General features: G+C 39.0%; 1 protein-coding gene across 8 annotated transcripts in view; it reads right to left on the reverse strand.

The window, feature by feature from the left end:
• LOC124405236 (tyrosine-protein phosphatase Lar) overlaps positions 1-19,861 on the reverse strand; it is a 284,276-nt gene that overhangs the window by 76,170 nt on the left and 188,245 nt on the right. For all 8 annotated transcript variants that reach the window (XM_046879963.1, XM_046879959.1, XM_046879958.1 and 5 more), the window contains exon 5: positions 19,050-19,208. In XM_046879963.1, the coding sequence (XP_046735919.1) occupies positions 19,050-19,208 (159 nt within the window). The remainder of the gene's footprint in view (positions 1-19,049; positions 19,209-19,861) is intronic.

Genomic DNA, 19,861 nt, shown 5'->3' on the forward strand with positions numbered 1-19,861 from the left:
TGAAAAATGTTGCCAAATATTTTTCAAAATAACGGGATATTACCTATAACTCGTCCTTCAGAAGTACGCACGTGTTGAGTGGAGAGTCTTGTGAATTTACCTTTAGCAAACAACATATTGTGTTTAACTCTTGAAATAGTTAGTTGAATTCAATTGCTTTCTCTTCTATCATGGAATGACAAAATCTCTAATTTATTAATTGCCAAGATATTACTGGTTGTCGTGAGTTCAGCTGAAGATCCATCCCGAACTGAGTTGTCATTTTATTGCTTTGAATTGTACTGAAGGTCACCGGTACATTAGTTGTCTATTTTATATTAAAATTACGGGAATTTATTCAACCGAATGGACGTTCGAAGAATTTCACTTTTATTCTTTTATCAATAGAAGTGAGTATTTCGGAGTCGTTCATGGGTGAGCTACTCCTGTACTATTTCAGTCGACCCATAAACGTGAAAGGTAGGTACAATAAAGAAGTGGTATAAACGTAAGTGCTTTATGACTAGAGTTTTCTTCGTATTCTCAACTTTTTTGTTTAAATTGGTGGTGAAGAAATGGAGCAGAGCAGAGGTGTAATCGGGTCGTCTCGTCTTACTGAGAAGGGTGTCGAATTAAAAAAATTAAAAATCAAACCACGGTTGAGCAACAAATTTGGAAAGGTACCGAATACGGCCATTAAAATCAATGCGTGCTCATTGATTTCGGGAAGGCCTCGGAGGTTTAAGGCCTCCTTTCGAGTCCCGCATAACCCTTGGAACCGAGTGACGGATGGGGCTAGGTTAGCCATCTACGGGAGGTCGTAGGGTTGATGGCGGTTCGGGGTGGTTTAACGTGGTTGGAGGCTACTTAATATGACCGATAGGCGCCGGCCTAACCTATCAAAGTACCCTACATCTCTATCCCTGCTGCTACACCGTCGCTATCGCATCCTCGCGCCCTTATAATGCATAGTCAGCGCTCTCCTCCCAGCTGCTTTGAGAGTTGAGAACTAAGGGTGGAACTTACGGAGAGCCACTTTCCACTCTCCGACAACGCGAGCTGACGAATAGGCGTCCAGTTACCAGATTTACCTGATACCGATGCACTAGATAATGTCACCCCCAGTTCTCTGTGATACTGATAAAATAAATTTCAACCCGTTTTTTAGTTGGATATTAAAACGAACGAGTGACAGGGTTACGTCTACCTTGTACGCAAGGTCACAGTTAATCCCGGTTCAGGTCTCAACATTATTCACATGATATTGGTATCAGTTGTCAGGTCCCTTGTTACTTCACATCATCCAAGTTACACTCACGTCAAGTCAAAAATCATTAGGGACTTGACAATTTTCTCGTACAGAGTTGATGCGTTGGAGTCAGAGGCTGACTTTTATTGATCATCAGGTGTATAAGTAGAAAGCTTTTTGACCGAGAATGAATCGGTGGAAATTGGTAGCTATAAAAATATTACTCGACGTTACTCCGAAGCGAAGCATGGAATCGCACTTAAGTCAGGTTATATTCGTGTCTAGCCCAGAGGTCGTCTCGGTTTTTCAGAAAATTTTCTGAGCACTCACAACGATTTATAAATTTTCATGTACCGTGCGTTTGCTGCAACTACCAACAATGGAAAGTTAACGGCCTTCTCGGCAGGCGTGGACTGACCCCCTGCGAAGTATCAGAACCAGTGTGATTTAAATCAAAGAGGAGGACGCAGCTTCAGATGCAGAGATCTGCCCTGCGAACAATGTCTGTTGATGGGGCGCCATCGCTCAGCAAAACGACGCTCATCATATTTTCATTAGTATAACAGTTGAACGGGGAGGAAGAGAAAGAGAAGAAAAAAGCAGAGAAAGAGAGGGAGAAGCGGTCAGGTCAGGTTGAAAATTACGAAAAATCGATTTGCTTAAATCGTGCCTCGGTTTCGCATGATGGTTCATTTGCTTCTGATAAGTTTCTGCGCTGGGCTGTCAACTTCCCTATCTTTTATATTTGCGTTTTCGACGGATGAGAATCAGATGGTAAAATTAACCGACGTGTTCCAAAAAGTAACGGTTATTATTATACGCAACGTGCGATAAGGGTGACGAATGGAAAGAGAATCAACGGCTATTTAGCAAAATTAGGGACATTGATTAAAATAGCGTCTTTCCAGAAATTCAACCACGTTAATTAACTGCTCTTTTACCAGTGGTAAGTTGAAAATTTCATTAATTCAAACTTCTTCATCACTCATCTTCTGTAGCGGGTGCAAATACGTATCGTTTCATATTCTTGAAGGGGCCTCGTTAATCTCTCGCCTGAGACTGAAGTATATTGTGAGAGTTTTACTTCGCGCTGCATGTTTCCCTGCGTTTGTGAATATTTATTTAATGGAATAAAATTTCGGCTAGAAATCTAAGGAATTCAATCGTCTTCAACTAAAAAAATCTGAAAAAATTTCAGATTAAAATCCAGAAATCTTAGGTACGCTGAAATATTCAAGTATGACTGAATATAAAGAACAAAAAAAAAAAAGACCCGACAGTTATTTCCAGAGCGTATAAGATTCGATTCCTCATCGGAGTCACTTGCTCTAATTATCTCTTGGCGTTGGTTCTCTTGAAAAATTTTCTCATCACACTATTTTCTTTGCTAGTTTTACTGTCGTTTTTTAACTAGAGCCGAATTTTCATCTGCCTTGTTTTACATCCCATAGTTTTGTTTGCGGTATTTTGTTGCGGGCAATATTTGAAACGTAGACGGGCTGTATGCAGCTCTGTATCGATAGTGGAACGTAATATCCAGATAGCGAAGGTATAACGTATATTGCGAACGTGAGATCACGAGCGAACGCGCTTGATTCGATAGAAAAAAAATTTCGGTCAATAAAGTCCAGCTCTGAACGAAACAATACAGGGAACGAAATCAATTTGCGGAACGAAGGGTTAATCACGCTGGAAAAATTATTTACAACGGACTTCGAGACGTTAGATATTTCGTTGAACTTGACGGACGCAAAAATATTTCATAGGACTTCGAAGTATGGGATGTCATAGAGTTTCGGAATGGTTCCCTTTTCAATCGTATATCAGGGTTGGGAGAAAAATTCAAATCGTTTGGAAAAATAAATACTCTACTTTGGCGAATTTAAGAAGAGTCGTATTCCAGTATTGTGTTCAAAAAACTTGTCGTCCTCCCGTATGGCTGTTACAATGTTCATGAAAAACTTCGTTTTTACAAATTTCGTGAATTGACGCTTTTCAAAACAGCCGTAACTGTTGAGGCAATAAACGGGTTTCGATGTTTTCCCTAAACCTTTTTATTTTCTACACATTTTTTGGTAATTCCAACCGTATTATATTCTTTCATACTACGCAATACACGTATTTACGAGGAAATAAGTGTGCAAAGTCGAAAAAATTTATGCGAATATAAGTCTTTATATTAATCTGAATAGTTGTATATTATAATAATAAACACGATTTTGGTGAATACACATCAAAGATTAGGCATACCTTTTTTGCAAAAAGCTTAATTTGTCAATCACAACCTCCGTTAAAGTTCAGATTAAATTTTATAAGAAATTAAAAGTAATTAATTTTTAGGTCAAGTCAACAATCGCTCTGAATTCTCAGCAATTAAAAAATTCTAAACCCCTTTCAAAAAGCTTGGCTGCTAACGTGATTTGCAAAAAAGTTAGTTTTTTCGAAGTCTATAAATCACTGTGAGAAACAAATTATTCGACAAAAATATAATTGGCGGATATCATGCTCGATGTTTTCGGCTCCATTTTACTTTGTACTGAATAACATCGACGCTTTAGAAAAACCCGGCTAAACTTGGAATTGCTTGAGGATTCGCAAGAATATATATATATCAAATGTAAAAATCGAATTCGGACGATTGGTACAGAAGTCGTAGCACTTTTGAAAAAAGTACTTACAAAAAATCTGTAAGAGTAGGGTTTCAACAAAAAACAGAACTTTTCTTGTAGAAAGTATGTACGTGCGAAGGCCAATTTTTTCTAGAGGAAATTTGCTTTTGTAAAAAAATGGCATCTATACAGCCTCTTTTAGTTCTCTTCAATTTAAAAACAAATCGGATAGCGGAATAACGACACTGTGATACACGTCGTTGGTGCAAGAGCCAGGAAATGTTAATTCCGTATATACGCGTTTTTACTTTCCGTGAATCTCTATTAGCCTCGAGCCTCCCTTCCTCCACTTCACCCTCATGGTCCAGTACTTTTTCATCCTTTTTTCCGTTTCATTCTTGCGAGGAAAAACGCGAGGGATTTCTGACGACGACTTTGTCGTAGGTATATGCTGCGAGTCTGATTTCACCTCGGGGTCTCTGGCACTTTGGCATAGAATTGTTTCAAAGTATGAATTTTAACACGTCGAAGTTGGGAGCCGCCCTTTTTTAAGGGGTATTCCCCGCATCTCTCCGTCGCCTTTCTCCAACTTCTTTAATTCCGGCGCAAGACCCTCCGGAAGCTTCGCTCGGCACCCAACTCGCCCCCCCCACGGTTAAGGGTTGTGATTATTTCTTCAATTATATAAGAGGGGATGATCATTCCACCCGTTTCTCACGGGGCGAGATGCGACGGAAGTTTTCGAGGCTTCTCTACCGCCGCGAGACTGAAGAGCCAATATATAATTCTTGTAATTTCTGAATCTCCTCCGGATCTTGTTCTCCCTCGCACCATCATCTCACCCGAGACGATAAGACGCTCCCTAACTTTCCATCCCCCGTACATACCAACTAACACATCTCGTACACACGATTCGTACGACGGTGATTATCAGATTTGAGATTTCGTTTACGCAGCTCATCCCCTCTGGGGTGACAAAATAAAGAGTAAGTGATTAATTGTATACTCATGTAACTCGACAATTTTACCCAGTCTTTAAGCTGGAAATTAACACGTGTGCTTTGCGTCGGTGTTTGTATGTTTATGTTTGGTCTCAATTCAAATATTGTAGGCATAGTCTTGCCTATAATTTGCTCTAGTATATTTATAAAAAATTGAGTACTTTGTAATTTTCACTTTAAATTATGCAGAACTTAGAGAAAATACTGAATCATCTTCCAAGATGAAGATACTTTTTACAAAACAAAAGGCTTAGAAGTTTTTATTCCGATAGTGCGGACATTTTCAGTCATGGTGAATGTCATCCTACACTGTATTGAAATCATATGTTTGCTACATCGGGCAAAACAGTTTAAAAAACTTTTCATCAATTGACAATGAGTTTGGAGTTTATTTCTTAAGGGTTCATTCGGATCCAGTGATTGCATGAATCTTATAAACATCATGATTTTTGGTTTCATCATGAGTTGGAACTAATCGTCTATTCAATTTGAACACAACGTTTTGACCTCAAAAATCGTACCGAGCATGGCTTTCAATTGAATTGAAAGGACTGTTTGTATTCCATTTCATTCCACTATAAGCTAGATTACCTAACCAAACTCAGCCTTCTGAGAATCCACCGCATCAAGTGCCCTCCTGTAACCGTCGCTAAGCTTTCCTTTCCATGTGCTTCTTGTTGCGTATCAACACATTTTCATTAACATAATTAGTCTGTTTTTCAAATTTAAATCGATATATTCTTATACGGCTGGGATTTCCTTGCACGGTGGATCCCAACCTGTATCGAGCTGTCCGGAAAGGACAGAAATCCTACATCTGGCAATACAAAACCGCGCTAAAGGAACTGCGACCCTGAACAATAAACTTAATATCGAGCAATAACTGAACCGTCGAAGCCTCGTACGGAACTACCAGCGCTGGTTTTCCCTACTTTATTACCCCTGTGTTTTTACCAATTAACAATACTCAGTTGGCTGCCAGATGTGGACGCTGGCCTGCCCGGAGAGCAGGTACGCGAAATTCCGTAAGGATCGCTTATTTTTTTAGCACAAGTCATACCTGCATGCTCCCACTCTCCTCCTATATACAAAATTTCTATTCCTACAACCAAGACTTCCGGTGCAAATTCTTGACCAATCCTGGATTCCCACCAATCACAATAATCAATCAATAGGAAAAGTTGACGAATCAGTTAAGTCCTACACCCTCCACATTTTATTAAAACTCTTTGACATTCCTTCTTCTATTTTTTTTTAAATAGTCTGTTCTCGTCGAGACATCAAACTACCAACAGTTCCTATCAAGACCTAAAGCCAATAACAACTACTTAACAATTTCAAATACCAACAAAATATCTGAACTTAACTAACTATCAAGTCAAGTAATTATCAATATATCTAATAAACAACTATTACGGACTATGACCAGTTCAAAAAATAAACTGATAAATAATATCAACATCAATACTATAGCGAGTTCGATATATAAACTAGTACGAATACATAACTCGCAACTTGTATAGAAACATCTTATGTTTAACGTGTAAATATATAGTTAGGCTTTAAAAACTCTACTTAACAATTGATCTTCAATTAAACACCTTCACTCCATTAAAGTTTCATGCGTGTCACTTCTATTTTTTTCTCTGCGTCTGTCTGAACTCCCACATCCCTTGGAATTTTTCTCATCCTCGTCAGACGCAACCGAATCCTCAGAATGATCTCACGCACTCCACAAGTTGTTCATCGACTTCAAATTATACGCACGTTACAAGCTCACATACCAATCTACACTCACCTATAACTATAATTCATCATCTGTGTCATATTTAACCCTACCATTTATTTTGCATATTAAATATGTACAATAGTTGACAGTTTTGAATCGATACATAGATTCCTTGATCCCCAAAAATACCTGCAGTCCTTTACAAGTATTGTAGGACGACATCAAAAAGATCGCGTAGATGACGATACGTGTGAATAATTTGGTTATCAATTTCATTATAACAGATAATCTAAGTGTGTGAGGCTACAGCTCAAAATCGATACATACGTTTTAAATATACTATGCCGTTAGATTTCAAGATCTCTTCACAATTAACGAGAGCAAAATATTAAGCGAGCTGCTAAACATAAATTTTCCACTTCACATACAATTGAATTTTTTTCCCACCAGTTCCATTTCTCAGTCCCCTTAGGCATGTTGGCACAAGGATCACGTGTGTATGCGTGGGTCTGATACACGAAGCAACGGGCAAAGCCGGGGTGGCAAAGTGGTTGCTTCGAGTACAGAGAGCGACGGCCAATCATGTGGAAAATTCAGTTTCCCTTGGAATTAAACGTGTAGGAGATGGTGCAGAGGGGCTGAGAACGGGGCAGCGAAAGCCGTTACTATATACATATTATACATGTGCGATAAAGGGAAACGGGTAGCAGCTACACAGCAGGGGATGCAAGATGTCTCCAGTCGTGGGTGGATGGAAATTTTTCATTGTTGTATACGCAGGAAGAAATGGTCATGTATCGCCAATAATGCATTTTTAATAGGTGACACTTCGGCTTCTCTGCAACTTTGGTAAAGCATGGACAGCCATTATCAGATTTGGTATGATTTCTATCTCGCTTCGAGACGTTACTTAGGCGTTTGAAAAAGAAGTGACGGCACATTTTCCACTTTTCATCTGGAATGAAGATACGGAGTTGATTGGAAAAATTCAGAATTGTCAAAGTTCAGATTCACAATGGTGACATGTAATGATATCGAATTATAGAAACTTCAAATGGTCGAAACTTGAACTTGTCAAAACTCTGAACATTAGTGATGTTTACACATGCCGTGAAGCTTTTGGATTTTTAACATCAACTCATTCGAGGTTGTTTGATCATTCAGACTTTCAATCGTTTGGAATTTTCACAACTTTAGCTATGACCATTCGGGATTTTGAGTACTGAAGGTTTTGACGAGTTTTGACCACTCGTTCGATGTAATGGTTAGTCCAAACCGTGTCAATTCTAAATTTTTACCCACACTCCAAACCTGTTGCAGGCTGACTATCTCACCTTTACTTCGATGTGGCCAGTAATTTTGACCATTTTCCCACTCCAGAATTCGTATGTATTGCAAGCGGTTCACGGCCATGGCAAAGGAGCGTTTCGAAGTTCGGATTGAGTTTCATGCACCGTGATACCCATTAGTGATTGAAAAATGGTTTCGAATCGAGGGAAGAGTTGGCTTTCATTATTTTTCAGCTCTTCTCGGTACGTGTAATATCGCTACAGTTTGTCTGAAGCCCGCTGACGCGAGGGATTCCGATCCTCTTCCGCGAGATCTTCTCCTGAGAGAGAAGAGTGAGCGGAGAAGATTCAACCCTTAAGAAATTAGATATGTCTCCTGGTCCGTGCCCTTAACGCAAGGTTAAGTTGTTGAGTGTTCAGACCGGGAGATTAAAGTGCTCTGATGTCTATAGGGATGGGTAAGAGCAGCCTCCGGGGAATTCTAATGACCGGTTTTTTCTCTCTCTCTCTCTGGCCTTGCTGTCTCTCAATTCACTTCTTCCTTGTTTCTTCCGCATCCTTATTCTCCTCCTCTGTGAGGTAGTACATTAGAGGTCGGTTAGTCGGTCTGAGCTGGCGGATGTAACCATCTCATTGTCAAACTTGTCCCGCAAGTTTCCCACTGCTATGAATCCCTCTACACTTTCTTCAACTATTCACCCCCTTGAGCCATTCGTGCCCAAGCTGCGGGTGGAAGAAACTAATAGGTGAGCACTCCAATTAGAGAAAGATCATAAACAGTGTATTTTAAAAAACTAATCACCGAAATATAGACCCGCTTTACGTTTCACGGCGTCGTTATACAAGAGAAGGGTAGGCAATGTAAGCAGACTCTGATCCGTGCGTGTTTACGGCGTGTGCCCTAGTCCTATATCCAGGAACCGACGGTCTCTTTGGCCTGCGGGCTGGGAGATACCTGACCTCCCAGTGGGGCGGTGTCTCAGAATTAAGATGGTGGGTATTAAGATGATACGTGGGAGATATACCCGACAACTTAGCACTTAACAGATGCTTTAAAGTTACGTGTTATCGAGAGGGGTGCTTGCTGGGCGAGACGGCGACGACCAGGCACATGAACACACCGGAAAGCACCGCTTCTTCTTCCCTTCCATCCTCGTGCTCTTCCTCCTCCTCCTCCTCCTTCTTGTTCTTGTTCCCGGAGGGTCGGTCGAATCTGCTGAGTATCCCCGGCCAACCCCGCTCCTTGAAGGAGAAAGGGTCGGCTGCAAGCCTCCCTAGTTGACTCGAGGATTTTTATTGAGGGGCTAAGGCGACGCCCGTCGAAGGTTGCCAGATCCAATTACAATCCGATACTAATTTTGATCCCTGTAGCAGCGCTTCTCCTGGACGAGATAACACGTCGCCTTGTTTGTACGTCGCAAATTACTAGAGACAGATGGTGGACTCGTTCCATACATCCGGCATATCGGTTCTTGGATATGAATCATATCCGGACATGTATTTTACTTCCAAAACTTTTTATCATTTAACGCTGCAGAATGTATTTGAGGATCGCCGAACGTCAAATGCACACTGCACAATGCACAAATTGATGTTAACTCAGACTTATGGGAAAGGTGGGTTCAAAATTCGCAGAAATTGTCTAATGAAGTTGTAAAAGTTATGCAAATCTGGCTAATGTTTTAGTAATTTTTATGAGGAGAAGCAAATTTTGTGGAAAGCACTGAAGTTGTGACGTGGTGAAGAATATCTTGGAGGTACGCACCTGTAATTTTCAACTCTGGAACAAGCAGACTGTTGTATCATGAACTGTTCACTTCAATTTCGAATTACAGCGCAGGTAGTTGAACACGTCTTCAAAAAAAATTGCATGCCACTTGGAAACCAGCTGTTTTATTTGTAACGTAATCCGTTCACAGAATGTCGTGTTGCAAAAGAGATACGTCATTGAATGGAAAAAATGAAAGCACACCCACAAAATCGAACTCGGCGAAGGTTTAGTTTTAGTGAATCGTAGCATATATAGTAGTAGTGGGCTGTGAGATAGCTTGATTTCAAATGCTAAGTGTAGCGTATCTTACCCTCGCGTTATGGCTGAGTACGTATTTATTTGAACGTCTCTCTGAATATAAACGCCATTTTTACTGGTTTCTGCAAATCCGTTTATCTCGCAAACCAGAGCAGATACATATTTTTTGTGCTCATCGGCTCTCGTAAAACGCACAGGGGGGCGTATCGAACTTGGGTGATGTGTTTGTCGTTGGTTCATATTTACATGAGGATTCGACAAGTGCGCGAGAAGTCGCCGCGCGACATGATTTCCCGCCGATTCTGATCTCGTTTGCCGTAGTCGTTCGAGAGGGCAGGGGTGTCGAAATTTGAGGATAGAATACGAAAACGTCGACAAAACAGCCGAAATGGAGCATGAAATCATAAAGCGACTCTATAGGGTCTCGTGGATTGCAGATGGCGGTTCCATTGACTTCTCTGTATAGGCTTCCCACCACCTTTGACAAACCCAAAAACCCGGGGTGTACCCAGCAGCCCTTGCTCCCGGTTTCGACCTGCCCCCTTTCTTCCATCTTTTCTCAGCCGCTTCCAGAGGACCAAATAGCCTATTGTTAAATGCCAGCATTATCCCCAATAACCTGAAAAGGTTCAATTTGTCCCATTTCCCCGAGACCATCGAGTGCGCCTGCTTTCACAGAGCGTGACAGAATTCTCACCATCCCACATAATTCCTCCGCTTCTCAACGTCTCAGTTTACCAGTTTGTCTTCCTTACGCGACTTCTCGTTATCATTCCAGAATCATGGCACCGTAATATCCTGGATCCAAGTACGTTGCAATATCCAGCAACACGTTTATTCTGGCTCGTTGATCACGCGACGTGTCTACTTTGAACCTCCATTTTTTATTATTATAATTAAATATATGTATATGGGGCTATCCACGTCAATTCATCTAGCCTCTAGATCGCAACATTTTTTATCTGCTTCGTGATTTTTTCTGTTGTCATCCTTGCTCTAGAACATTTTTCTGAATTTTTTCAGACTTTTCGGAAAAAACGATCATTTTTTAAAATCTGATAAAAATTCACAAAAATTGTATGACTAACGTAGATCAGTCTTCCGGTCGCGAGAAGGTGGTCCGAATTTTTCTTATATTTTTTCACCCAATCAAAACACTAACATTTTTTGAACTGTAAAAATAGAACAAATTTGAATTCAAACGGTCAGTTACAAGAAATATTAATTCAATCAAATATTCACTGCGTGCCAAGAATGAGATGTGTAAAAAATTATTTATTTCAATTGTATATCACAGAAACGATTTATCATTGATAAAAACAACCAATTTTTGCAATGTATTCGGTGATTGTAGCTGTATTACCAATTGTACATGTATAATGACCAATTACACACTCATCCGAACACATTTAAACACACTCGAACGCACCGAAAATTACACGAACATACCCGAATACACACGAGCACACCCGAACTCAGCCGAACACACTTGAAGATACCCGAAAACACTCGTGGATCGTACTATCGTCGTTCCGCCTGTCAAAACCCAACATTTTTATTTACATCCCGTTTTTGAACCCAGGAACTAAAAGTCATTGAGTACTGCCAATGAAATAAAGATTATGTGTAGGTATACGTCCGTCAGTGATCATATTCTTGACGATCATTATCACTCGCTTAGGAAAAAATGTGGAGAATTTTCGTTTTTAATTCCGGAAGAAGAATATCAAGTCAGTCGGTAGAAATTTTTCTGCTGGAAGTTTTTCATCAGGAGTTTCTTTGCGAGGAGTAAAAAATCGTGCTCTCTAATATTGTGCAGTGTGCCCAGCGTGCTAAAGTGCAGCTGCAGAGCGAAGCGCGAAGGAATGAAAACAAGATAAAAATATCTTCCGCGAACTCTGATTAAAAGCTAATCTGAAGAAAAAAGAACGTCGTGTTCACGAGACGGGGGGAGAGAGGGTAAAAGTTGGCGCCGCGAAGGACTGCGGGCGAACGTCTGTAGCGATTGCAAAGTCGCGGCTCCGAGGAAAAGGCGGGGGTGGGGGTGCGAGGAAGGCGGAAGGGTGAATTTAATTTGGCCAAAAAAGCAGTGCTTTAATTAGTAATTAATTGGTACATAAATTAGCCGTGAATTTTCACTCCGCCAACTTTTTTTTCCCACTATGTATATACGCGATAAGAACGCGAGCGCGCGACAACTATTTTAGTAATTTAACTTTGTGCCGCACCCTCCTCTTCGAGGCTTACTCTATACGGCTCTTCAAGTACCCGGTGCTCAGAGAGGATCTCTCAACGATAAACCAGCGATCTTCCAGCCGTCTAACGCGCACGTTTCGTCCCCTATAAGCAAATACCCGTCGATCCGTTTATCCGTCCATTTTCAACGATCTCTTATAAAAACGACGAATAGCGACGGACTGCACGGTTCTCAGAGAAATTCGAAGCTTCTGGAATATAAGTACGTATAAACCATATACAGAATTGGGATATTAAGGATATTTTCAAAAGCCCGGTAAATTTACATAAATTTTCTATCGGTTTTCATTTTATTCGAGAGATTTATTGAAAATAAACTAAGAATTATTTTATTTCAAATTGCAAAAAGTATATCCTCTAAATGTATAACGACAAAAAATGTAAGCTCAAAGCAGCTCCTAATCTGTTTTTTTAAAACTGTTATTATTCTCAGAGATGTCAATTACTTCAAATGAATCTGATTTCAAAAATTTTCATGTAAATTTTTTTTTTCTTCTTTTTTTACAAAAAGGGTGGTGAATCAGACTAATGGAATAAACGTCGTTGATGTAGGAAGACATAAGAAATTTGGCCAACTCAAATAATGAATTCGCTCTACCGAAGAAGTTTTCTAAGTGTAAAGTGAAGAATGCAGGAGGAGAGAAATGGATCGACGAAAGTAAATTGTCGTAAGATATTGAGCAAAATGAGGAATATTATACCTCCGAATCACGGAGTCTGCTGAAATCTCTAGGGGTGTTTCATTGGGACAAAATATGGAGCTTCTGACGTGTAATCCCGTAGTACTAAAATAATTTGGCCTTTCTTCGCTCCGGTCAAAACTGCCTTAAGTACTCACTTTCACTCGCTTCTATTGGAGTTCCGATAACGGGATTTCATGGAATTAAATGTTAACGGATATATCATAACTTCAGAGCCATAGTGAAATATAAACTGCCAATTTTCGACAGCTTGATCACTTGTTAATTGAGTCGGTGAAACGACCCTGAGAAGTTTCAACAGACTCCGTGATATCGAGGTCTGATACTCTCCTTCTAAGTCAGAATTTCCGCGATATTTCTCCGAGGTGAACAATTAATATTGCTACTTATTTCTGTTTTCATGTTTCTGCAACATCTTCTTTTTTGAACTGTCTTTTTCGCATTAGTTATTTTTCATCACGGTTGTTTTTTTCAACTTGGATGAGGATGAGGAGTCGTTAGTGAGAAGGTATAAGTAGTCCTTTTGCCAACAGCGCTGAGTGCTATCAGAGAACGTAAAGTATAATGGAATATTTTCAGTTCGAGTGATTATACCTCGTTACTCGCAAAGTATCAAGCGGCGGTGAAGAGGAGGAGGGAAATAATTTGGCGACTCAGGGCGCTTTTGATGGTTATAAATTTAATTGGTGGTAATAATGGAAAGGATTCAAATATTTGCCAGATCCTTTCTACCGGTTCAGCAGATACAGACGGAGGTAATTCTGGCTAAGGAATCACCAAAGCGGAGAACTCGAACCATCTCTTTCAAAAATCTTTCCATGGTAACGTTTCTATTGAGTGCTTTTGAAATATGTTGCGAACTTTCAGTTTTTTCACACTTGCACGCTAGTCAGCAAGGTTGGAAAATATTTTTGTACTTTAAATATCGATTGAGAAAGTCAAGTAGCAATTTTCCATTAGTGTCTGGACTCGCTGTTTCTTTGACAGCTAAATGGTGGGACGTTTTCACGTACCTAAAAACACTTTTCGTACCTCCTTTTCCCTAATCTCCCCAGTTACTTCCCTGTGAAAACACTTTACTGTTCGCTGAATTGTTTCTAATTAAAATATATATCAGCCCTGTTAAGTTTTGTCACCGAACCGTTATCGCACCTCAAGTTTTACGCTGTGTACATAAGCGCTTTTGGATATTCAAAGAAAGAGAAAAAAGACAGAAAAGGAGAGGGTGAACAGGTTATTAAAACAAAACAGGAACTCTGGGAATTGCTGATAGCAAGTCCCTTTTTTTTATAGATTTTCATTAACAGCGTACTTCATTTGAGATGCAGTTATGTGATACTTATACTGAATCTATCTCGTTCCCAAGGTTTTGTGTAATTTCATTTTATACAAACGCGTCTTGAAATTTGTCAGATATGATTTTAAATAACGGCAACAAATGAACAGGTTCAGAAGTTTTCTTAGTTTATGCAATATTTGAAAGCAAAAGACTTTCCGAATTACAAAATTTCTTTACGTAGAAGTATAACAGTAACATTTTTTCCTTCTAACAAATATACGGTTTGTATTTCTTAGATGATTTCAAAAAAACGGAAGAGTATCTTGTATCTTGTGAAAGAGCTTTTTATACTGCGAGACCTTTCATGGTTCCCTAAAAATATTGTTCACTTTACCCAACCATTGAATATATTCATAACTTGGAGCGATCGTTCCGCAGAACTGTAATATCCCGGGATGTAATTATTTCGACTAATTTAGACTTAAAAAGGGGCTGGCAATCAGCAGGAAGGTTGTAACAACCGTTTATTGCAAGAAATATTTTACATTTTTCGTTGGGGAAGGTAAAGTAGTAAGTGCAAAGAGGATGCCATGCCGTACTTTTGAGGTTATTATACCTTTTGTCTTGTGTTATTACAATTTGTGAGAACGTATCTTATTCAAAATAAATAGGGAGAATATAAGGTTTCAATAGGCTTACAACATTTAAAGGAGAACGTTCTAACCTGAATCAGTGCAAGACTATAAATTCCGAAAGCGTAAGTTAATACAAAAATCCATTTGGTTAGATAGTCAACGTAAAAGAAAATGATATAAATAATATATAATAATATTAATTATCGATCTCCTTTCAATACAGGACGTCATTAAAACGTTCTTTTCTTTCATATAAATTTTGATTGTCATAGTTTTATTTTATTTTTTTATATTTCTCAAAATAAGTTAACAATAAATATATCTATATAGCTATGAATCATCGTCTCGACAACACAAATATATTGTATGAATATGATCTCGATCGGTCAAGATGTTCAGGAAGTTACACGATCACTAACAGACGCACAGATGAATTATACACATATAAAGATTTGAAACTATCAAGCCAAGTTTTTTTGCTTGCGACGAGTAGAAAGGATTCATTTCAGGGTATCTTAGAAACATTATGATACGACTCGATAATAACCAGTTAAATAAGTGAATAATGTGTTTCTTGACACTATTTTAAACTATCTTGTGCATTTTTCTTATTGGTCTCTTTTATTTCATGTTCAATAGTATATAAATTTAATTCTCTCTTTACGATCTGGTCGCTGAATCATTTGATAAAATATACATAGACAAGTTTCGTCGAATCATTGCATTAATTTCTTACTATGATTTCAATCAAGCTCATCCAATGTGCGTTATTTTTTCTGCGATTGTTAAAGCCATGCAGTCATTCGATTTGTGGGTTTTATTTTTTTAATAATTGTTTGATCTGTAATTGATTTCAATACTAGCTCCGTTCGTCGAAATTTTGAGAAGTTGATTCTATAGAAATCTGTAGTAATTTTTCACTGTTAAACGGAGCATAGACGCTAGATTTTCAAACGGTCACAGTAAATTGGAGTTTGCTTTGAGTGGAAAAATAAGCGAGAAAAGAGAAAATGGCTACGTACATGTATAAAAGATACGCCTTGAACGCCGAAGCATTTGTAATTATTATGATTTTCTGAAAATCTGCGGCTTAAATTAATCGAAATTATAGAAAACAAGCATGCTGAATGTACTTCGTACCGTCTGTGCGGTGATCGGAAAGTGACACGACCTTCCCAGTGGCAGCACATTCATACACCGTATGTAAAGACGTACAAGTGTGTACGTACATAAATAGAAGAGAGGGAAAACTCGGGGCTAGTGTGTATGAATTTCAATTTACGTTTTGGTCGCTTAATGGTCCGAATGGGACAAGCGCGAATGGAGAACGGTGCGTTATCGCATGGGACGAACGGAAGAGAGAGGAGTTGTGCGCAGAAACTCCAATCAGTCGCTTTCATCGCGTTCACAAAATATTGGAAAATTTAATGGACATGGGGTCTCGGAGTAGCGAGAAAAAAATTGAAATTGTACAATATCGAAAACAACCCTTTTACGAAAATACAATATTTATTCAACTTCGTCCCCTATAGGCTACGTCCTTGATACCTACGCGTGCTCCATTTCGTTCCGGGAAACGTACAAATAATTATCTTAATTAAATTGGCAGTTGTTCGCAGAAAATCTTTAGGATTTCTAGTTGTGATTGTATTGAGGGTTCTCAGTTCCATTTGCCAAAATACTTGAGTGATGTTGTTGTGTGACTCCGAGCGTCATTGCTGATTTCTGAATTGTTATTTTGGGTAGAAAATACGCCTTCACTAAACACTTTAAATTTCAGGTGCTAGATTATACTCTTCAACATCATCAATCTAGCTGTATATGGCCAAGAACAACAATTACGTGTACCTTAAAGATAATTGTCCTTGTCATGCTGTTTGAAGATAATTTCTTTGTTTGATAATAAGATTTGGCTCCTTTAATCACGGCGTCAAATAATTGTCTGCCGTTTCTTATTGAGAATCGGATTTCAACCAACACCAATACTGTTTTTCGCTTTGCAAAGGGTTTTCTCTGCACAATGCCAGGAGGCAAATAATTAATTTTGCATCGCATACCCACCTACCAGTAACAGTGTGAGTGCTCGTCGAGCTCAAGATTCGAAAATAATAAACAATTTATTTGAATCAATGACGAGTAAGTAGATATCGTTGGGCAGCAGTTGGACTGCTGAATTGGGCGTTTTGGTTTGACAAAAACTACGCTTTTTCAAACAGAAAAGAACATATTATATGCTTATCTTCAGCACAAGAAGTTATTGAATTCAATTAAACGTTTCATCGTAATTTGGTATGTAAATAATATATAATATTTACTGGATTTAAATTACCAAAATACATTTACGTACATGAATGAGAAAGCAAACACAAATGCAACGAGTTATTCGCTTAATACTTGTGTTACACATGCATATATTCAATTTACTTTTATCATTTACATTTATTCTGAAAGAGTTTTGCGTACTTGCATCGCACCGTAAATATTAACAATTATTTTTCCAGCAAATCATGGCGAATGCGCATGATATTACGCGTGCCCGATGGGATCCTACGGCTGGGCGAATCAAGTTTGCGCAACAAATAAATTGAAACTCGGTAGAAGTCCGCTATCACGATCCGTGTAAGCGGAGGGAAAGGGGGGGTAACGCCATCCCTGGATCACGTACGCGCCCTGTTTTTTTTATTGACATATACATGCACACGGGACAGAGAGATAAAATTTCAGGATGGGTGACAAACCGGAAACCGCCGCCGTCTCCTTCCTATTTCGAAAACCGTGGACGCAAGGACTGGAATTCTTGCAGATGGAAATACTCTGGGGGCCAGTTGAGGAGGGGCAGAAGAACGGGCGTTGTCAGGTGTAGTTTTACGATTTGAGTTTTGGCAAGTTGCACGCCTCGTAAACCCGAAACAACCCTAACTAGTACCTACCTGAAATCTTACCAACCCCCCAAAAACACTCCATTTGCTTCCGTTTCTACCTATTTAAGTCTTCGTCAGGGCTGAAAACTTTAATCGTAAGTAAAATTACGCCTTCCATATTATTCTCTTGGTGGTTTGCTAGCCATGGATTTAAATAGTGCGGCTGGAGTTGAGTTTACACGTTAGTTTCAGCAAAAAATTGCAATATTTTGCACCCATTAGCGAGATGAATTGACAAGAAATAAGAAACAGCAATAGAGTGTCTCCTTATCAGAGTTCAATATATATATTTTTTTTTTGCAGCACCTGCCTGGTAGCTCGATTTCCAAAGCCTGTGGATCGTGCAAAAGTGCTTTATTTCCGTACTGTGAAAAAACAACTTTTTTCCAAGCAGGTTTAGTAAAATAAACGATTTCATGCTGCTCATCGGATGAGTCACTGTACAGTACGTTTTTGTATCATATCAAGTACAAACAGTAGCGTTGAGAAGAATCAACAGTTGTACCGAATCGCATGATTGGATTGTTTCGTATTGTTGTATTTTGTGTCACTGCGAACGAATTGTACGTTTCTGGAATGTCAAAATAGTCATCAATACCGAGTATAGGTTTGTATATAAATTCGGTAAAGGTAACGGAATTAGGGCTTTATAGCAGATGCAAGAACCATCACATCGTTTAATGTAACAAAATTGTCAGAATCACGCGAGATATATTTTCACGAGTATTATACCCCGTCATAGAGAACAGGTTGAATGAACCAATCAGTAAATGACCATTTCAATGAACTTATTAAAGCCTCTAAATAATTATTTACTGAGGCGAATTTGAGCGGTTTGTGTTTTCAATCGTTTGAAACTGAAATAAATTTTTGCAGGAACTGGAAACAATAAATTTGTTATATATTTGAGCATCACAATAGAGTGGATTTGGAATAAGAGCAAACTGCAAATGATTTCGGTTTTAGAGGATTAAATCCACGCTGACAAAACTGGCGGTCACCTATGGTGGATGTAATATGTGATAGCCTACTGGTAAGACGAAGTTAGAATGAAATGCTACATACAAGTATTATGGGAGTGTCCATCATCGTAGTTTTGAGTTATTTTGTGCTCATTATACTGAGAATGTAATTTTTCAAGAAACTACTTCATGGTTATAATAGTGTGCATAAGTTGATAAGTAGATCAACTGGCCTGGCTACTAACCACCAGGCACATAGTGCAGCTTCGTCGTCAGTCCAGTCCTCTAGACTTCATGCTTGGTGCCTGTACTTCCACTTATAACATACCAACTATTGACACGATTTCCATATGTCCGACTTACCATAAGAAAGAATGAAAAACAAATCAAGAAATGTAAAAAGTACTCACGTTCGTGGACGGTGAGCTTGGCATCAGCCGAAACGGCGTCGCCGACGCCATTTTCAGCAACACATTCATATGTAGCATCGTCTCGAACATCGCGAACAGGTTCGATCCTCAAAAAAGCACCACCGGGGTAGGATTGCACCAGATAACGAGGTTGGGATGCTGCAAAATAAATTGAATAAGAATCGTGGATTCATATGATCAGTTGGCAGGTTTACGGGACGTGAAAAGTCAATTACCAGCAAAATAAAACTCAAAAATGCTCGGGTTAATTCATTTCTTGATTACAATTGAGAAAAGCTTGCGAGATTTCAACAACATACAGTTCTCTAGCCTCGATTAGTTCAATACCACTTTTTGTTTATGTGTTCATCCGATACATTGGAGCACAATTTCATTCCACTGTTTACAAAAACTTGGTGTGATGAAGATAATGCGAAACGTTGAAATACAGGAGAATTTGAAGATGTTTGGTCGTGTCATAAAAGTTAAAACCAAATAGACCTTGAATAATTTTCAAAAGACAAAAGACAAAATGTAGAAGCATCTAGAGCTTGTGGAATGGCCTTCATGGATTATTACAGTGTGAAAAAAGAAAAAAATATTAAAACCTAGTTTTTGAAATGACTTGAATACCAGCAACAACTGTGCGGCAATGGGAAACCGCATTAAACCAAGATATTTAAACTAGCATAGAATTGTTCCTTTCCCCCAAACGTCCCAGTAATTTCACTAAATCCTGAAAATTATTCAGCTGTGTATATTAAAACTTTCACCACTGGGCTAAAGTGCTTGTTTCGCCTATATTAACATGC

This window comes from Diprion similis, chromosome 4 (assembly GCF_021155765.1).
Source record: "Diprion similis isolate iyDipSimi1 chromosome 4, iyDipSimi1.1, whole genome shotgun sequence".
NCBI classification, from domain to species: Eukaryota; Metazoa; Arthropoda; class Insecta; order Hymenoptera; family Diprionidae; genus Diprion; species Diprion similis.